Below are 16,781 nucleotides of genomic sequence, written 5' to 3' on the forward strand. Positions count from 1 at the left end.
CATTAAAATGTTTAAAATATATAAAAATAAAAATGATAATTCACTTTAATACTGAAGTAACCTGCTCCTGACATGTGTAATACAATACTTCAGTGGAGCTGATCTGATAACATGAGAACTAGACATATTACAAACTTTCTTATGGTCTCTTATACCATTAATTTATGCAGAGTTGTATGAAACGTCAGTGACGCACTCGGGGATTAGTTTGCCCAGGTTAACTTCATATTAGATAGGAAACTGCAGTCGCCTTATTGACCATGTTATTGCATTATGTGACCCACAGTCTGACTACCTGAGTCCTACAGAGTCGGCTGCGTGGACCAGGAGTCAGACCCTGTGGTGGGACATGAAAGAAACTTCCAGTTCAACCTGTTATCCTTTTAAGTTGATCGAGAATAAAGCCAAAAAAAATCCTGAGGTAGAGGCCAATTTTCCTAATTTTAGGGGAAATAGTTTCCAACTCCAATCAGGCATCAGAATAACTTCCTGGAACCACGACCACTCCGGAAATCTAATAACTGTAACCTGTAATATTATTACACTCCAGAAATACATCTAGGCCTCTCTTAAATTATTTGAAGGAGTTCACCATCACAAACTCAATAGTCTCACTGCTCTTACAGTAAAGAATCCTAAAATAACACTGCTCTTACAGTAAAGAATCCTAAAATAACACTGCTCTTACAGTAAAGAATCCTAAAATAACACTGCTCTTACAGTAAAGAATCCTAAAATAACACTGCTCTTACAGTAAAGAATCCTAAAATAACACTGCTCTTACAGTAAAGAATCCTAAAATAACACTGCTCTTACAGTAAAGAATCCTAAAATAACACTGCTCTTACAGTAAAGAATCCTAAAATAACACTGCTCTTACAGTAAAGAATCCTAAATAACACTGCTCTTACAGTAAAGAATCCTAAATAACACTGTTCTTACAGTAAAGAGTCCACAGTCTCACTGCTATTACAGTAAAGAGTTCATAGTCTCACTGCTCTTACAGTAAAGAGTCCATAGTCTAACTGCTCTTACCGTAAAGAGTCCATAGTCTCACTGCTCTTACCGTAAAGAGTCCATAGTCTCACTGCTCTTACAGTAAAGAGTCCATAGTCTCACTGCTCTTACCGTAAATAGTCCATAGTCTCACTGCTCTTACAGTAAAGAGTCCATAGTCTCACTGCTCTTACCGTAAAGAGTCCATAGTCTCACTGCTCTTACAGTAAAGAGTCCATAGTCTCACTGCTCTTACAGTAAAGAGTCCATAGTCTCACTGCTCTTACAGTAAAGAGTCCATAGTCTCACTGCTCTTACAGTATAGAGTCCATAGTCTCACTGCTCTTACAGTATAGAGTCCATAGTCTCACTGCTCTTACAGTAAAGAGTCCATAGTCTCACTGCTCTTACAGTAAAGAGTCCATAGTCTCACTGCTCTTACAGTAAAGAGTCCATAGTCTCACTGCTCTTACAGTAAAGAGTCCATAGTCTCACTGCTCTTACAGTAAAGAGTCCATAGTCTCACCGCTCTTACAGTAAAGAGTCCATAGTCTCACTGCTCTTACAGTATAGAGTCCAGTCTCACTGCTCTTACAGTACAGAGTCCATAGTCTCACTGCTCTTACAGTAGAGTCCATAGTCTCACTGCTCTTACAGTACAGAGTCCATAGTCTCACTGCTCTTACAGTATAGAGTCCAGTCTCACTGCTCTTACAGTACAGAGTTCATAGTCTCACTGCTCTTACAGTAGAGTCCATAGTCTCACTGCTCTTACAGTAAAGAGTCCATAGTCTCACTGCTCTTACAGTATAGAGTCCAGTCTCACTGCTCTTACAGTACAGAGTCCATAGTCTCACTGCTCTTACAGTAGAGTCCATAGTCTCACTGCTCTTACAGTACAGAGTCCATAGTCTCACTGCTCTTACCGTAAAGAGTCCATAGTCTCACTGCTCTTACAGTACAGAGTCCATAGTCTCCCTGCTCTTACAGTATAGAGCCCATAGTCTCACTGCTCTTACAGTATAGAGTCCATAGTCTCACTGCTCTTACAGTATAGAGTCCATAGTCTCACTGCTCTTACAGTATAGAGTCCATAGTCTCACTGCTCTTACAGTAAAGAGTCCATAGTCTCACTGCTCTTACAGTATAGAGTCCATAGTCTCACTGCTCTTACAGTAAAGAGTCCATAGTCTCACTGCTCTTACAGTATAGAGTCCATAGTCTCACTGCTCTTACAGTACAGAGTTCATAGTCTCACTGCTCTTACAGTAGAGTCCATAGTCTCACTGCTCTTACAGTAGAGTCCATAGTCTCACTGCTCTTACAGTACAGAGTCCATAGTCTCACTGCTCTTACAGTAAAGAGTCCATAGTCTCACTGCTCTTACAGTAAAGAGTCCATAGTCTCACTGCTCTTACAGTATAGAGTCCATAGTCTCACTGCTCTTACAGTAAAGAGTCCATAGTCTCACTGCTCTTACAGTAAAGAGTCCATAGTCTCACTGCTCTTACAGTACAGAGTCCATAGTCTCACTGCTCTTACAGTACAGAGTCCATAGTCTCACTGCTCTTACAGTAGAGTCCATAGTCTCACTGCTCTTACAGTATAGAGTCCAGTCTCACTGCTCTTACAGTACAGAGTTCATAGTCTCACTGCTCTTACAGTAGAGTCCATAGTCTCACTGCTCTTACCGTAAAGAGTCCATAGTCTCACTGCTCTTACAGTAAAGAGTCCATAGTCTCACTGCTCTTACAGTACAGAGTCCATAGTCTCACTGCTCTTACAGTATAGAGTCCATAGTCTCACTGCTCTTACAGTATAGAGTCCATAGTCTCACTGCTCTTACAGTATAGAGTCCATAGTCTCACTGCTCTTACAGTATAGAGTCCATAGTCTCACTGCTCTTACAGTAAAGAGTCCATAGTCTCACTGCTCTTACAGTACAGAGTCCATAGTCTCACTGCTCTTACAGTATAGAGTCCAGTCTCACTGCTCTTACAGTACAGAGTTCATAGTCTCACTGCTCTTACAGTAGAGTCCATAGTCTCACTGCTCTTACCGTAAAGAGTCCATAGTCTCACTGCTCTTACAGTAAAGAGTCCATAGTCTCACTGCTCTTACAGTACAGAGTCCATAGTCTCCCTGCTCTTACAGTATAGAGCCCATAGTCTCACTGCTCTTACAGTATAGAGTCCATAGTCTCACTGCTCTTACAGTATAGAGTCCATAGTCTCACTGCTCTTACAGTATAGAGTCCATAGTCTCACTGCTCTTACAGTATAGAGTCCATAGTCTCACTGCTCTTACAGTAAAGAGTCCATAGTCTCACTGCTCTTACAGTATAGAGTCCATAGTCTCACTGCTCTTACAGTACAGAGTTCATAGTCTCACTGCTCTTACAGTAGAGTCCATAGTCTCACTGCTCTTACAGTAAAGAGTCCATAGTCTCACTGCTCTTACAGTACAGAGTCCATAGTCTCACTGCTCTTACAGTACAGAGTCCATAGTCTCACTGCTCTTACAGTACAGAGTCCATAGTCTCACTGCTCTTACAGTACAGAGTCCATAGTCTCACTGCTCTTACAGTACAGAGTCCATAGTCTCACTGCTCTTACAGTATAGAGTCCATAGTCTCACTGCTCTTACAGTAAAGAGTCCATAGTCTCACTGCTCTTACAGTAGAGTCCATAGTCTCACTGCTCTTACCGTAAAGAGTCCATAGTCTCACTGCTCTTACAGTAGAGTCCATAGTCTCACTGCTCTTACCGTAAAGAGTCCATAGTCTCACTGCTCTTACAGTAGAGTCCATAGTCTCACTGCTCTTACAGTACAGAGTCCATAGTCTCACTGCTCTTACAGTAAAGAGTCCATAGTCTCACTGCTCTTACAGTAAAGAGTCCACAGTCTCACTGCTCTTACAGTATAGAGTCCACAGTCTCACTGCTCTTACAGTATAGAGTCCATAGTCTCACTGCTCTTACAGTATAGAGTCCATAGTCTGACTGCTCTTACAGTATAGAGTCCATAGTCTCACTGCTCTTACAGTATAGAGTCCATAGTCTCACTGCTCTTACAGTAAAGAGTCCATAGTCTCACTGCTCTTACAGTAAAGAGTCCATAGTCTCACTGCTCTTACAGTAAAGAGTCCATAGTCTCACTGCTCTTACAGTATAGAGTCCATAGTCTCACTGCTCTTACAGTATAGAGTCCATAGTCTCACTGCTCTTACAGTAAAGAGTCCATAGTCTCACTGCTCTTACAGTATAGAGTCCATAGTCTCACTGCTCTTACAGTATAGAGTCCACAGTCTCACTGATCTTACAGTATAGAGTCCACAGTCTCACTGCTCTTACAGTAAAGAGTCCACAGTCTCACTGCTCTTACAGTATAGAGTCCATAGTCTCACTGCTTTTACAGTAAAGAGTCCATAGTCTCAGTGCTCTTACAGTATAGAGTCCATAGTCTCACTGCTCTTACAGTATAGAGTCCATAGTCTCACTGCTCTTACAGTACAGAGTCCATAGTCTCAGTGCTCTTACAGTATAGAGTCCATAGTCTCCCTGCTCTTACAGTAAAGAGTCCATAGTCTCACTGCTCTTACAGTATAGAGTCCATAGTCTCACTGCTCTTACAGTATAGAGTCCATAGTCTCACTGCTCTTACAGTATAGAGTCCATAGTCTCACTGCTCTTACAGTATAGAGTCCATAGTCTCACTGCTCTTACAGTAAAGAGTCCATAGTCTCACTGCTCTTACAGTATAGAGTCCATAGTCTCACTGCTCTTACAGTATAGAGCCCATAGTCTCACTGCTCTTACAGTAAAGAGTCCATAGTCTCACTGCTCTTACAGTAAAGAGTCCATAGTCTCACTGCTCTTACAGTAAAGAGTCCATAGTCTCACTGCTCTTACAGTATAGAGTCCATAGTCTCACTGCTCTTACAGTAAACAGTCCATAGTCTCACTGCTCTTACCGTAAAGAGTCCATAGTCTCACTGCTCTTACCGTAAAGAATCCTCTTCTATGTTTGTGTACAAACCTTCTTTCCTCCAGACGCAGAGGATGTCCCCTCGTCACAGTCCTGGGGATAAATAGATGATGGGATAGATCTCTGTACTGACCCCTGATATATTTATACATAGTAATTAGATCTCCCCTCAGTCGTCTAATGTTGATAATCTTTCAGGGTCCTGTAGTTGCCCCATTCCAGTTATTACTTTAGTTGCCCTCCTCTGGACCCTCTCCAGCTCTGCTCTGGATCCTCTTCTTGTTCACAGGAGCCCAGAACTGTACACAGTCCTCCATGTGTGGTCTGACCAGTGATGTGTACAGTGGTAGGACTATCTTCTCATCACCGCCATCTATGCCCCTTGTGATGCCCCCTAATCTGGTGAATGCTCTATACCAGTGATGGCTAACCTTGGCACTCCAGCTGTGGTGAAACTACGACTCCCAGCATGCTCTATTTATTTCTACAGAGTTCTGAGAGCAGCCAAGCAAGGGGGGAATCTTGGGAGTTGTAGTTTTACTACAGCTGGAGTGCCAAGGTTAGCCATCACTGCTCTATACCCTGTTTACTGGGGAAGGCGTTGATCTGAGATCTGACCGCAGTTCTTGTATCAACCACTAGATGTCGCATTAGATCCATTAAATGTTGAGCCAATGAAAGTGCTGCTCAGAGCACAGGGCTGTGTACTATACTGCGCGAGAAAATGGTGCAAACACGTACAAGTGGCAGTGTGCCAACTCTGCGAGCTCCACGGAGCCAGAATCACAATATGGCGGCATACAGAATTCTTTGTGCTGCAGACTGGTGCGCAGATCCACAAGGCCTTGCAAGCGTCTGCCAAGAAGCGAACGTCTTAAAGTGATTTAGGTTTAATCATCAAGTTCTGCAAAAGTCTTATAGGGTTTGTTTTGTTTCCTAACCGCTTCAAAGATCTCTGCTTGCTGTTGGTGAATGGATTCGGCCAGGAGCTGAAGCCCTCGCCTGACCTAGTCCTGCTCGCTGAGGTGCACGCCCTGTATAAGGGGTCTTAGCAGCCATACGCTTCGGGTCAGACGCGCCCGCGCTGCAGTGTTGGAGCCTTCCCAGCCTCGCTGCGACCTTCTATATAGGACCCGTGTGAGCGCCGAGCATGCTGCGCCATGCTTTGGAGGGGGTTCCTGACAGACGCAGCAAGTGGCAGCGCTCACCCCTTAAGACTTCTCAGACCAGTTCCAGGAAAACAATCAGCGCGCCCAGAGCCAAAAACGTACCCGATAGCGGCTCACAAATGATGCTGTGTCCGCCGCCGGTGGAGGGAGGCCGCCAAGATATGGGGCCAGGGCAGTTCAGATGGGGTCAGACATGTCACATGTCCGGAGCTCCTGCCAAATATGAGGGCGGCAGAGATGGAGACGTAGAGCCCACAAACAGGCAGCATGGAGCCAGACCCCGTGTAATACGTAAGCGTCACGTCTTCACTGCCGCCAGGTGTGGATGAGGCCACACGCTAAGACCGTGTGATGAAACACCACTGTCCACTGCAGGAGAACCAATGGGACCAGCAGAACCAGCACGATACTGCTGTATGGCAGCACTATGTGCAGGTACTGGAAAGATCTCTCACTCAGGCGGCTGGGAAAGATGGGGGAAGAGGACGACGCTAAAGTGGGGGACAGAGGAGCCCGGAGGGGAGGACAGAGGAGTCCGGAAGAGAGGACAGAGGAGTCCGGAAGAGAGGACAGAGGAGTCCGGAAGAGAGGACAGAGGAGTCCGGAAGAGAGGACAGAGGAGTCCGGAAGAGAGGACAGAGGAGTCCGGAAGAGAGGACAGAGGAGTCCGGAAGAGAGGACAGAGGAGTCCGGAAGAGAGGACAGAGGAGTCCGGAAGAGAGGACAGAGGAGTCCGGAAGAGAGGACAGAGGAGTCCGGAAGAGAGGACAGAGGAGTCCGGAAGAGAGGACAGAGCAGTCCGGAAGAGAGGACAGAGGAGTCCGGAAGAGAGGACAGAGGAGTCCGGAAGAGAGGACAGAGGAGTCCGGAAGAGAGGACAGAGGAGCCTGGAGGGGGAGGACAGAGGAGCCTGGAGGGGGAGGACAGAGGAGCCTGGAGGGGGAGGACAGAGGAGCCTGGAGGGGGAGGACAGAGGAGCCTGGAGGGGGAGGACAAAGGAGTCCTCCTTCAGACACTTAACTGTAAGAGCGGCGAGACTATGGACTCTTTACTGTAAGAGCGGCGAGACTATGGACTCTTTACTGTAAGAGCGGCGAGACTATGGACTCTTTACTGTAAGAGCGGCGAGACTATGGACTCTTTACTGTAAGAGCGGCGAGACTATGGACTCTTTACTGTAAGAGCGGCGAGACTATGGACTCTTTACTGTAAGAGCAGTAAGACTATGGGCTCTATACTGTAAGAGCGGTGAGACTATGGACTCTTTACTGTAAGAGCGGCGAGACTATGGGCTCTTTACTGTAAGAGCGGTGAGACTATGGACTCTTTACTGTGAGAGCGGTGAGACTATGGACTCTTTACTGTAAGAGCGGTGAGACTATGGACTCTTTACTGTAAGAGCGGTGAGACTATGGACTCTTTACTGTAAGAGCGGTGAGACTATGGACTCTTTACTGTAAGAGCGGTGAGACTATGGACTCTTTACTGTAAGAGCGGTGAGACTATGGACTCTTTACTGTAAGAGCGGTGAGACTATGGACTCTTTACTGTAAGAGCGGTGAGACTATGGACTCTGTACTGTAAGAGCAGAGAGACTATGGAATCTTTACTGTAAGAGCAGTGAGACTATGGACTCTTTACTGTAAGAGCGGTGAGACTATGGACTCTTTACTGTAAGAGCGGTGAGACTAAAATATGTTTGTGTACATGAGCCCTTACCCTGTATCTCTGCTTTTCTCCTCTGTTTATCTGTATTCTCTCTTCTGTATCTCTGCCCTCTCTTTTGTATCTCTGCCCTGTCTCCTCTGTATATCTGTATTCTCTCTTTTGTATCTCTGCCCTCTCTTTTGTATCTCTGCCCTGTCTCCTCTGTATATCTGTATTCTCTCTTTTGTATCTCTGCCCTCTCTTTTGTATCTCTGCCCTGTCTCCTCTGTATATCTGTCTTCTCTATCTCTTCCCCCTATCCAGCAAGTCTCTCCTCTGTATGTCTCTTTTTGGCTCCCCCTCCTCCACTGCCCAGGGCTGGCTTGTAGTGAGTGTCTCCTCTGTATGTTTGTCTCTCTCCCTCTGAAAGTCCTCCCCTTTATGTCTCTGTTTCCCTCCGCTCTCTCCCCTCTCTCCACTGCAGTGAGTGTCTCTGCCCGCACTCTCCTCCCAGTCCCATGCCTTCCCTCCACCGCTCTCTGTGCTCAGCTCTGCACGGTAAACTGAAGAAAGCAAAAACTGGACCGTGGAAGTGTATAGCGGGGTGCCCCCAGACAGTCCACGTCCTGCATCGGTGACATCAGCCGTGTATAGCGGGGTGCCCCCACACAGTCCACGTCCTGCACCGGTGACATCAGCCGTGTATAGCGGGGTGCCCCCACACAGTCCACGTCCTGCATCGGTGACATCAGCCGTGTATAGCGGGGTGCCCCCACACAGTCCACGTCCTGCATCGGTGACATCAGCCGTGTATAGCGGGGTGCCCCCACACAGTCCACGTCCTGCACCGGTGACATCAGCCGTGTATAGCGGGGTGCCCCCAGACAGTCCACGTCCTGCACCGGTGACATCAGGCGTGTATAGCGGGGTGCCCCCACACAGTCCACGTCCTGCACCGGTGACATCAGCCGTGTATAGCGGGGTGCCCCCACACAGTCCACGTCCTGCACCGGTGACATCAGCCGTGTATAGCGGGGTGCCCCCACACAGTCCACGTCCTGCACCGGTGACATCAGCCGTGTATAGCGGGGTGCCCCCACACAGTCCACGTCCTGCACCGGTGACATCCGCCGTGTATAGCGGGGTGCCCCCAGACAGTCCACATCCTGCACCGGTGACATCAGCCGTGTATAGCGGGGTGCCCCCAGACAGTCCACGTCCTGCACCGGTGACATCAGCCGTGTATAGCGGGGTGCCCCCACACAGTCCACGTCCTGCATCGGTGACATCAGCCGTGTATAGCGGGGTGCCCCCACACAGTCCACGTCCTGCATCGGTGACATCCGCCGTGTATAGCGGGGTGCCCCCACACAGTCCTCGTCCTGCACCGGTGACATCCGCCGTGTATAGCGGGGTGCCCCCACACAGTCCACGTCCTGCATCGGTGAAATCAGCCGTGTATAGCGGGGTGCCCCCAGACAGTCCACGTCCTGCATCGGTGACATTAGCCGTGTATAGCGGGGTGCCCCCAGACAGTCCACGTCCTGCACCGGTGACATCAGCCGTGTATAGCGGGGTGCCCCCACACAGTCCACGTCCTGCACCGGTGACATCAGCCGTGTATAGCGGGGTGCCCCCACACAGTCCACGTCCTGCATCGGTGACATCAGCCGTGTATAGCGGGGTGCCCCCACACAGTCCACGTCCTGCATCGGTGACATCCGCCGTGTATAGCGGGGTGCCCCCACACAGTCCACGTCCTGCACCGGTGACATCCGCCGTGTATAGCGGGGTGCCCCCAGACAGTCCACGTCCTGCATCGGTGACATCCGCCGTGTATAGCGGGGTGCCCCCACACAGTCCTCGTCCTGCACCAGTGACATCCGCCGTGTATAGCGGGGTGCCCCCAGACAGTCCACGTCCTGCATCGGTGAAATCAGCCGTGTATAGCGGGGTGCCCCCAGACAGTCCACGTCCTGCATCGGTGACATCAGCCGTGTATAGCGGGGTGCCCCCAGACAGTCCACGTCCTGCACCGGTGACATCAGCCGTGTATAGCGGGGTGCCCCCAGACAGTCCACGTCCTGCACCGGTGACATCAGCCGTGTATAGCGGGGTGCCCCCACACAGTCCACGTCCTGCACCGGTGACATCAGCCGTGTATAGCGGGGTGCCCCCACACAGTCCACGTCCTGCACCGGTGACATCAGCCGTGTATAGCGGGGTGCCCCCACACAGTCCACGTCCTGCACCGGTGACATCCGCCGTGTATAGCGGGGTGCCCCCACACAGTCCACGTCCTGCACCGGTGACATCCGCCGTGTATAGCGGGGTGCCCCCTGGACAATACACGTCCTGCATCGGTGACATCAGCCGTGTATAGCGGGGTGCCCCCACACAGTCCACGTCCTGCATCGGTGACATCAGCCGTGTATAGCGGGGTGCCCCCAGACAGTCCACGTCCTGCACCGGTGACATCAGCCGTGTATAGCGGGGTGCCCCCACACAGTCCACGTCCTGCACCGGTGACATCAGCCGTGTATAGCGGGGTGCCCCCACACAGTCCACGTCCTGCACCGGTGACATCAGCCGTGTATAGCGGGGTGCCCCCACACAGTCCACGTCCTGCACCGGTGACATCAGCCGTGTATAGCGGGGTGCCCCCACACAGTCCACATCCTGCACCGGTGACATCAGCCGTGTATAGCGGGGTGCCCCCACACAGTCCACGTCCTGCACCGGTGACATCCGCCGTGTATAGCGGGGTGCCCCCAGACAGTCCACGTCCTGCACCGGTGACATCAGCCGTGTATAGCGGGGTGCCCCCACACAGTCCACGTCCTGCACCGGTGACATCAGCCGTGTATAGCGGGGTGCCCCCACACAGTCCACGTCCTGCACCGGTGACATCAGCCGTGTATAGCGGGGTGCCCCCACACAGTCCACGTCCTGCACCGGTGACATCAGCCGTGTATAGCGGGGTGCCCCCACACAGTCCACGTCCTGCACCGGTGACATCAGCCGTGTATAGCGGGGTGCCCCCACACAGTCCACGTCCTGCACCGGTGACATCAGCCGTGTATAGCGGGGTGCCCCCACACAGTCCACGTCCTGCACCGGTGACATCCGCCGTGTATAGCGGGGTGCCCCCACACAGTCCACGTCCTGCACCGGTGACATCAGCCGTGTATAGCGGGGTGCCCCCACACAGTCCACGTCCTGCACCGGTGACATCCGCCGTGTATAGCGGGGTGCCCCCACACAGTCCACGTCCTGCACCGGTGACATCAGCCATGTATAGCGGGGTGCCCCCACACAGTCCACGTCCTGCACCGGTGACATCAGCCATGTATAGCGGGGTGCCCCCACACAGTCCACGTCCTGCACCGGTGACATCCGCCGTGTATAGCGGGGTGCCCCCACACAGTCCACGTCCTGCACCGGTGACATCAGCCGTGTATAGCGGGGTGCCCCCACACAGTCCACGTCCTGCACCGGTGACATCCGCCGTGTATAGCGGGGTGCCCCCACACAGTCCACGTCCTGCACCGGTGACATCAGCCATGTATAGCGGGGTGCCCCCACACAGTCCACGTCCTGCACCGGTGACATCAGCCATGTATAGCGGGGTGCCCCCACACAGTCCACGTCCTGCACCGGTGACATCCGCCGTGTATAGCGGGGTGCCCCCACACAGTCCACGTCCTGCACCGGTGACATCCGCCGTGTATAGCGGGGTGCCCCCACACAGTCCACGTCCTGCACCGGTGACATCAGCCATGTATAGCGGGGTGCCCCCTGGACAATACACGCTGAGGAGGCCCTGGACCAAAGCGTTAAGGAGTCTGGCGGGAGGCGTCCTGCTGGATCGGGGTCTCCATGACAACATAGACAGGCATTCATGGGGAGGGGCCAGGCTGACCACACTCCCAGAATCATTTGATGGGCATTTGTCCAGGTGATAAGACAGCTTGAAGGGGCGGGGTCATCTGATGTGGCAGTGCCACCCTCCGCTCCTCCCCCTCTGTGCTAGTCTCCCCTTCCCCCACTCTGCCAGCCCCCTCCCCCCACTGTGCCAGTCTTGCCTCCTTCCCCCACCCGCTGTGCCAGCCTCCCCTCCCCTCTGTGCCAGCCTCCCCTCCCCCTGTGCCAGCCTCCCCTCCCCCCTGTGCCAGTCTTGCCTCCTCCTCCCACTGTGCCAGCCTGCCCTCCCCTGTGCCAGTCTTGCCTCCTTCCCCCACTGTGCCAGCCTGCCCTCCCCTGTGCCAGCCTGCCCTCCCCTGTGCCAGTCTTGCCTCCTTCCCCCACTGTGCCAGCCTCCTTCCCCCACTGTGCCAGCCTGCCCTCCCCTGTGCCAGTCTTGCCTCCTTCCCCCACTGTGCCAGCCTCCCCTCCCCCCGCTGTGCCAGCCTCCCCTAACCCACTGTGCCAGCCTCCCCTCCCCCCTGTGCCAGTCTTGCCTCCTTCCCCCACCCGCTGTGCCAGCCTCCCCCAACCCACTGTGCCAGCCTCCCCTCCCCCCTGTGCCAGTCTTGCCTCCTTCCCCCACCCGCTGTGCCAGCCTCCCCTCCCCCCGCTGTGCCAGCCTCCCCCAACCCACTGTGCCAGCCTCCCCTCCCCCCTGTGCCAGTCTTGCCTCCTTCCCCCACCCGCTGTGCCAGCCTCCCCTCCCCCCGCTGTGCCAGCCTCCCTCAACCCACTGTGCCAGCCTCCCCTCCCCCCTGTGCCAGTCTTGCCTCCTTCCCCCACCCGCTGTGCCAGCCTCCCCTCCCCCCGCTGTGCCAGCCTCCCTCAACCCACTGTGCCAGCCTCCCCTCCCCCTGTTCCAGTCTTGCCTCCTCCTCCCACTATGCCAGCCTCCCCTCCCCCCTGTGCCAGTCTTGCCTCCTTCCCCCACCCGCTGTGCCAGCCTCCCCTCCCCCCTGTGCCAGCCTGCCCTCCCCTGTGCCAGTCTTGCCTCCTTCCTCCCCTGTGCCAGTCTTGCCTCCCCCAACCCACTGTGCCAGCCTCCCCTCCCCCCTGTGCCAGTCTTGCCTCCTTCCCCCACCCGCTGTGCCAGCCTCCCCTCCCCCCTGTGCCAGCCTCCCCTCCCCCCTGTGCCAGCCTGCCCTTTACTCCCCGGTGAGTCACGCCAACGTCATGGCACACCAGGACGTGTGAGGACAGATAAACAGGCGCGGTCCTGACAGGGTCCCGGTATCCTGTCCACACACAGCCCCTCCCCCACACCCCTGACCACCAGGACGTGCTGGCACTTGTAGTGCTCCCTTAATTTGTATGTAAAGCCTTGTGCGTCACGTGTCTGCCCAACGTCACGTGTGCTCCGGGCCGCAGACGGGGCGGAGCGGGTCTAGGCGCATGCGCGGGATAATTCCAGCGACGCCACGGCTTGTTTGTGAGGGCGGTGACGTCACAGCCAGGTGGCATTCCTCGGCTGGAGGGGGCGCGGCGTCATCACGGAGCTGGGCACGTACGCATGCGCGGAACGCCAGCCCTGCCTGACCGAACCTGCGCGACCCCGTGATTGCGCGCTCCGGGCGGGCTGCGGCTTGCAGAGAAGCGGAGGAGAGACGGAGAGAGAGCACGCCGGGAGCGGAGCGGAGCAGACGAGCGGAGCCGCTGCAGCAGCATGTCGGCCGCGCAGGTGTCCTCGTCCCGCCGGCAGTCCTGCTACCTGTGTGACCTGCCCCGCATGCCGTGGGCCATGATCTGGGACTTCACCGAGCCGGTGTGCCGCGGCTGCGTCAACTACGAGGGCGCCGACCGCATCGAGTTCGTCATCGACACGGCCCGCCAGCTGAAGCGCAGCCATGGCTTCCAAGATGGACGCTCCCCGGGGCCCCAGGGGCCCGGATCCGCCGGCGCAGCCAAGCAGCACCCTGCCGTCCAGGCAGCCCTGACGGCCAAGGACACAGCCCAGCTCAACCACCTGGATGGGGCCTCCAAGGCCGCGGCCGCCTCCGGGCTGGACCGCTACGGACTGACCGCTGACCGCGGGCGCTTCGAGTACACGCTGGCCGCTGCCGCACGGCTTCCCAATGGCCTTAACGGCTTCCCTAAGCCGGGAGAGGATGGGCCCCCGGAGCTGAACCGCCAGAGCCCCAATTCACGGGGCCGCACAGGCCACGGATTACTCCCCCAGCTGGGGCCCGGACAGCTGAGCGTGCCCCCAAACCTGCTCCCACAGACCTTGCTGAATGGGCCGCCCACCGCCTCCTCATCCGGGGCCCCACATGTTCTTGGTAGGGGCTCCAGTGGCCTTAATGTCCCACCTCCCCCAACAGCGACGTCTTCGGGTGACCCCAAGCGCCCCGGCTCCGTGTCCAGCACCGACCAAGAGCGCGAGCTGAAGGAGAAGCAGCGCAACAGCGAGGCCTTGTCCGAGCTGACGGAGAGTCTGCGGAGCCGGACCGAAGAGTGGAACGGGAAGCCCAAGAGCGTGCGGGACACCCTGCTCACCCTGTCCGCCTGCACGCCCTTCGATGTCCGCTTCAAAAAGGACCATTCTTTGCTGGGCCGCGTCTTTGCGTTTGATGCTACGTCCAAGCCGGGCCTCCTGGACTGCGAGCTGAAGCTCTTCGTGGAGTACCCCAGCGGCTCGCTCAACGTCTTCAGCTCGGCCTCTGGGGTGGCCAAGCAGATGTACCAGGACTGCATGAAGGACTTCGGCCGCGGCCTCTCCTCCGGCTTCAAGTACCTGGAGTATGAGAAGAAGCACGGCTCCGGGGACTGGCGCCTGCTCGGGGACCTGCTGCCGGAGTCCGTGCGCTTCTTCAAAGAAATGGTAGGTGCGGACATGCTGCCACAGCCCTACCTTGACCCCGGCTGCCCCATGCTGCCCAGCGCACTGGTCAACCTGCCTCGCGCCCTGGCGGCAGCTGCTGCAGCGGCATCCTCCTCGGCCGGCGCCAGCAGTCAGGCCAGGGGTGGGGTGAGGAAACGAAAGGCCTCTTCGGAGCCCGATTCTGCCGATGGACAGGTGTGGCTTGGTCAGCCAGATGCCCTCAAACTGGGCCTGTCGGCTGCCGGGGGCGCTCCATCCTCCTCGTCTTCAGCAGCATCCTATGGTGGTCCGGCTCCACCTCCTCCACCCCTTGGGCCTGGGCACCCACAAAGAACCACCCCACCCGAGAGTGCGCCCCCAAATGGCCCGTCACCTATGGCAGCACTGCAGTCTGTAACGGACACTCTGGGAACTGCTCACTCTCCCAAGGATGGTCAGTCGGGTGGCGGACCCCCAGTACACTCCACCACCTCATCAGCCCGCAGGAATAGTAGCAGCCCAGTGTCGCCGGCATCAGTGCCCGGGGCAAGGCGACTGAATTCTCGGAATGGTGCCACCTCAGGGGAACTCGGCCTTCCGGTGGCACCCGCAGGTGGAGCGCCTCACCCAGGAATGGACCAAGTGCACCCCCAGAACATTCCTGACTCGCCCATGGCCAACAGTGGCCCCCTCTGCTGTACCATCTGCCATGAACGGCTGGAGGATACCCACTTTGTCCAGTGCCCGTCTGTACCTAGCCACAAGTTCTGCTTCCCCTGCTCCCGAGAAAGCATCAAGGCCCAAGGAGCAACGGGCGAGGTCTACTGCCCCAGCGGAGAGAAGTGCCCCCTGGTGGGATCCAATGTTCCTTGGGCTTTCATGCAGGGGGAAATTGCCACAATTCTTGCAGGAGATGTAAAGGTGAAAAAGGAGAGAGACCCATAGTCCCGGGGGACGTGCGGTGACCCCCCTCTAGTCTGCAAGGACAGGTGACCACCGCGGTGGCGAGTCGGGGGTCCTGGACCTTGTACAGTTTGCATCTACATCATCCCATTGTGGCCTGGAGCCGGCCCTACACGTGACCAGTCCATCACCAGCTCTGGGGCCATAGTGGGATTCGGGACGTTTTTTGGGGGATATTGTGCTGGAGTTTCTGATCCTGAAAAAGCCCCCCAACCCTTGGACCCTCCCCGCCTGGGCAGAACTTGGATTGTGGCGCACGCGTCCCCACGTGACTGGCGGCCAGAGACGTCTTATGTACAGATCTTATTTTTGTGGTGTCTTTGGGGCGCGCTGGGATATTATTACCTTATTTCTCCTTTTTTTTTGTCTATTTTTACAGCTTTTGTGGCGATGGTGTCCACTTGGTAATGGTTATAGCACTTAGCGCTGCTGCTGGTGTCAGTCCTCGTACGTCTTCACACGGTGACCGCTCACCGCCCCCCGCCCTTCATCTTGATTTGCCGGGGAGGGGGGAGGGCGTGGAATCCGCCTAATTATTGGTTTGCAGTCTGCTGCAGCTCTACACAATGCAATCTGACTAGGGTTAACCCGTGGAGTGCTGGCAGCGGCCTCCAGGCCAGTAAAGGGTTACGCCCCTCTTTCTATAGAAGACTACATATATATCTATTTTTCTTTTGCACGGATGCTTTTCAGCGGTAGAGCAGATTGCGGTTGTACATTTGGGGCGCGGGCGGATCTCTTTGTCCAGAATACATTTCTCTAGTACGACAGACCACTGTTATGTGCCTTGGAGCTGATGACATTGTAATAAATCTGATTCATATTATTGCTTTTGGAAATCTTGGCGTGTTTCTTCTGCCCGCAGCCTGGGTCCGGGGCACCGCGCAGTGCTGACAGCGCAGTTTCCGCGCCCCGCGGCGGCCTCCGGCCCGTCTGTGTATTTACGGCCGTGACAGAATACGCCGTATGAATTATGAATCGTATGTGCAGATCTGTTCCCAGGAAGGTAACAACATTGAGTCATCCGGGGGGGAGGGGCGCTGCCTGTGAGTAATGGCTTTCAGGAAGGAGGAGCGGCCGCATAGTGGAAACCAGTTCAGTAATAAACACCGTCACCCTGGAGATGAGGGTGTACCTGCTGCAGGCCCTCGGCTGTGCGCCAACACTGGGGTGACGTACAGGCCGCCCTGCCATACATGATCCTTACTGTGCTGGGTGCCAAGCGTTTCTAGGAGCTGCCGCAGTGTGAACGGTGT

General features: G+C 54.8%; 1 protein-coding gene across 1 annotated transcript; it reads left to right on the forward strand.

Annotated features, from left to right (window-relative positions):
• The first annotated feature begins 13,303 nt into the window (after nucleotides 1-13,303).
• IRF2BPL (interferon regulatory factor 2 binding protein like) lies at nucleotides 13,304-16,359 on the forward strand. Its single transcript, XM_040410864.1, has one exon. It carries the CDS (start codon nucleotides 13,429-13,431, stop codon nucleotides 15,505-15,507), a length of 2,079 nt encoding a protein of 692 aa, XP_040266798.1. The 5' UTR covers nucleotides 13,304-13,428; the 3' UTR covers nucleotides 15,508-16,359.
• The last annotated feature ends 422 nt before the right edge of the window (nucleotides 16,360-16,781 follow it).

This window comes from Bufo bufo, chromosome 11 (assembly GCF_905171765.1).
Source record: "Bufo bufo chromosome 11, aBufBuf1.1, whole genome shotgun sequence".
Classification (NCBI taxonomy): Eukaryota; Metazoa; Chordata; class Amphibia; order Anura; family Bufonidae; genus Bufo; species Bufo bufo.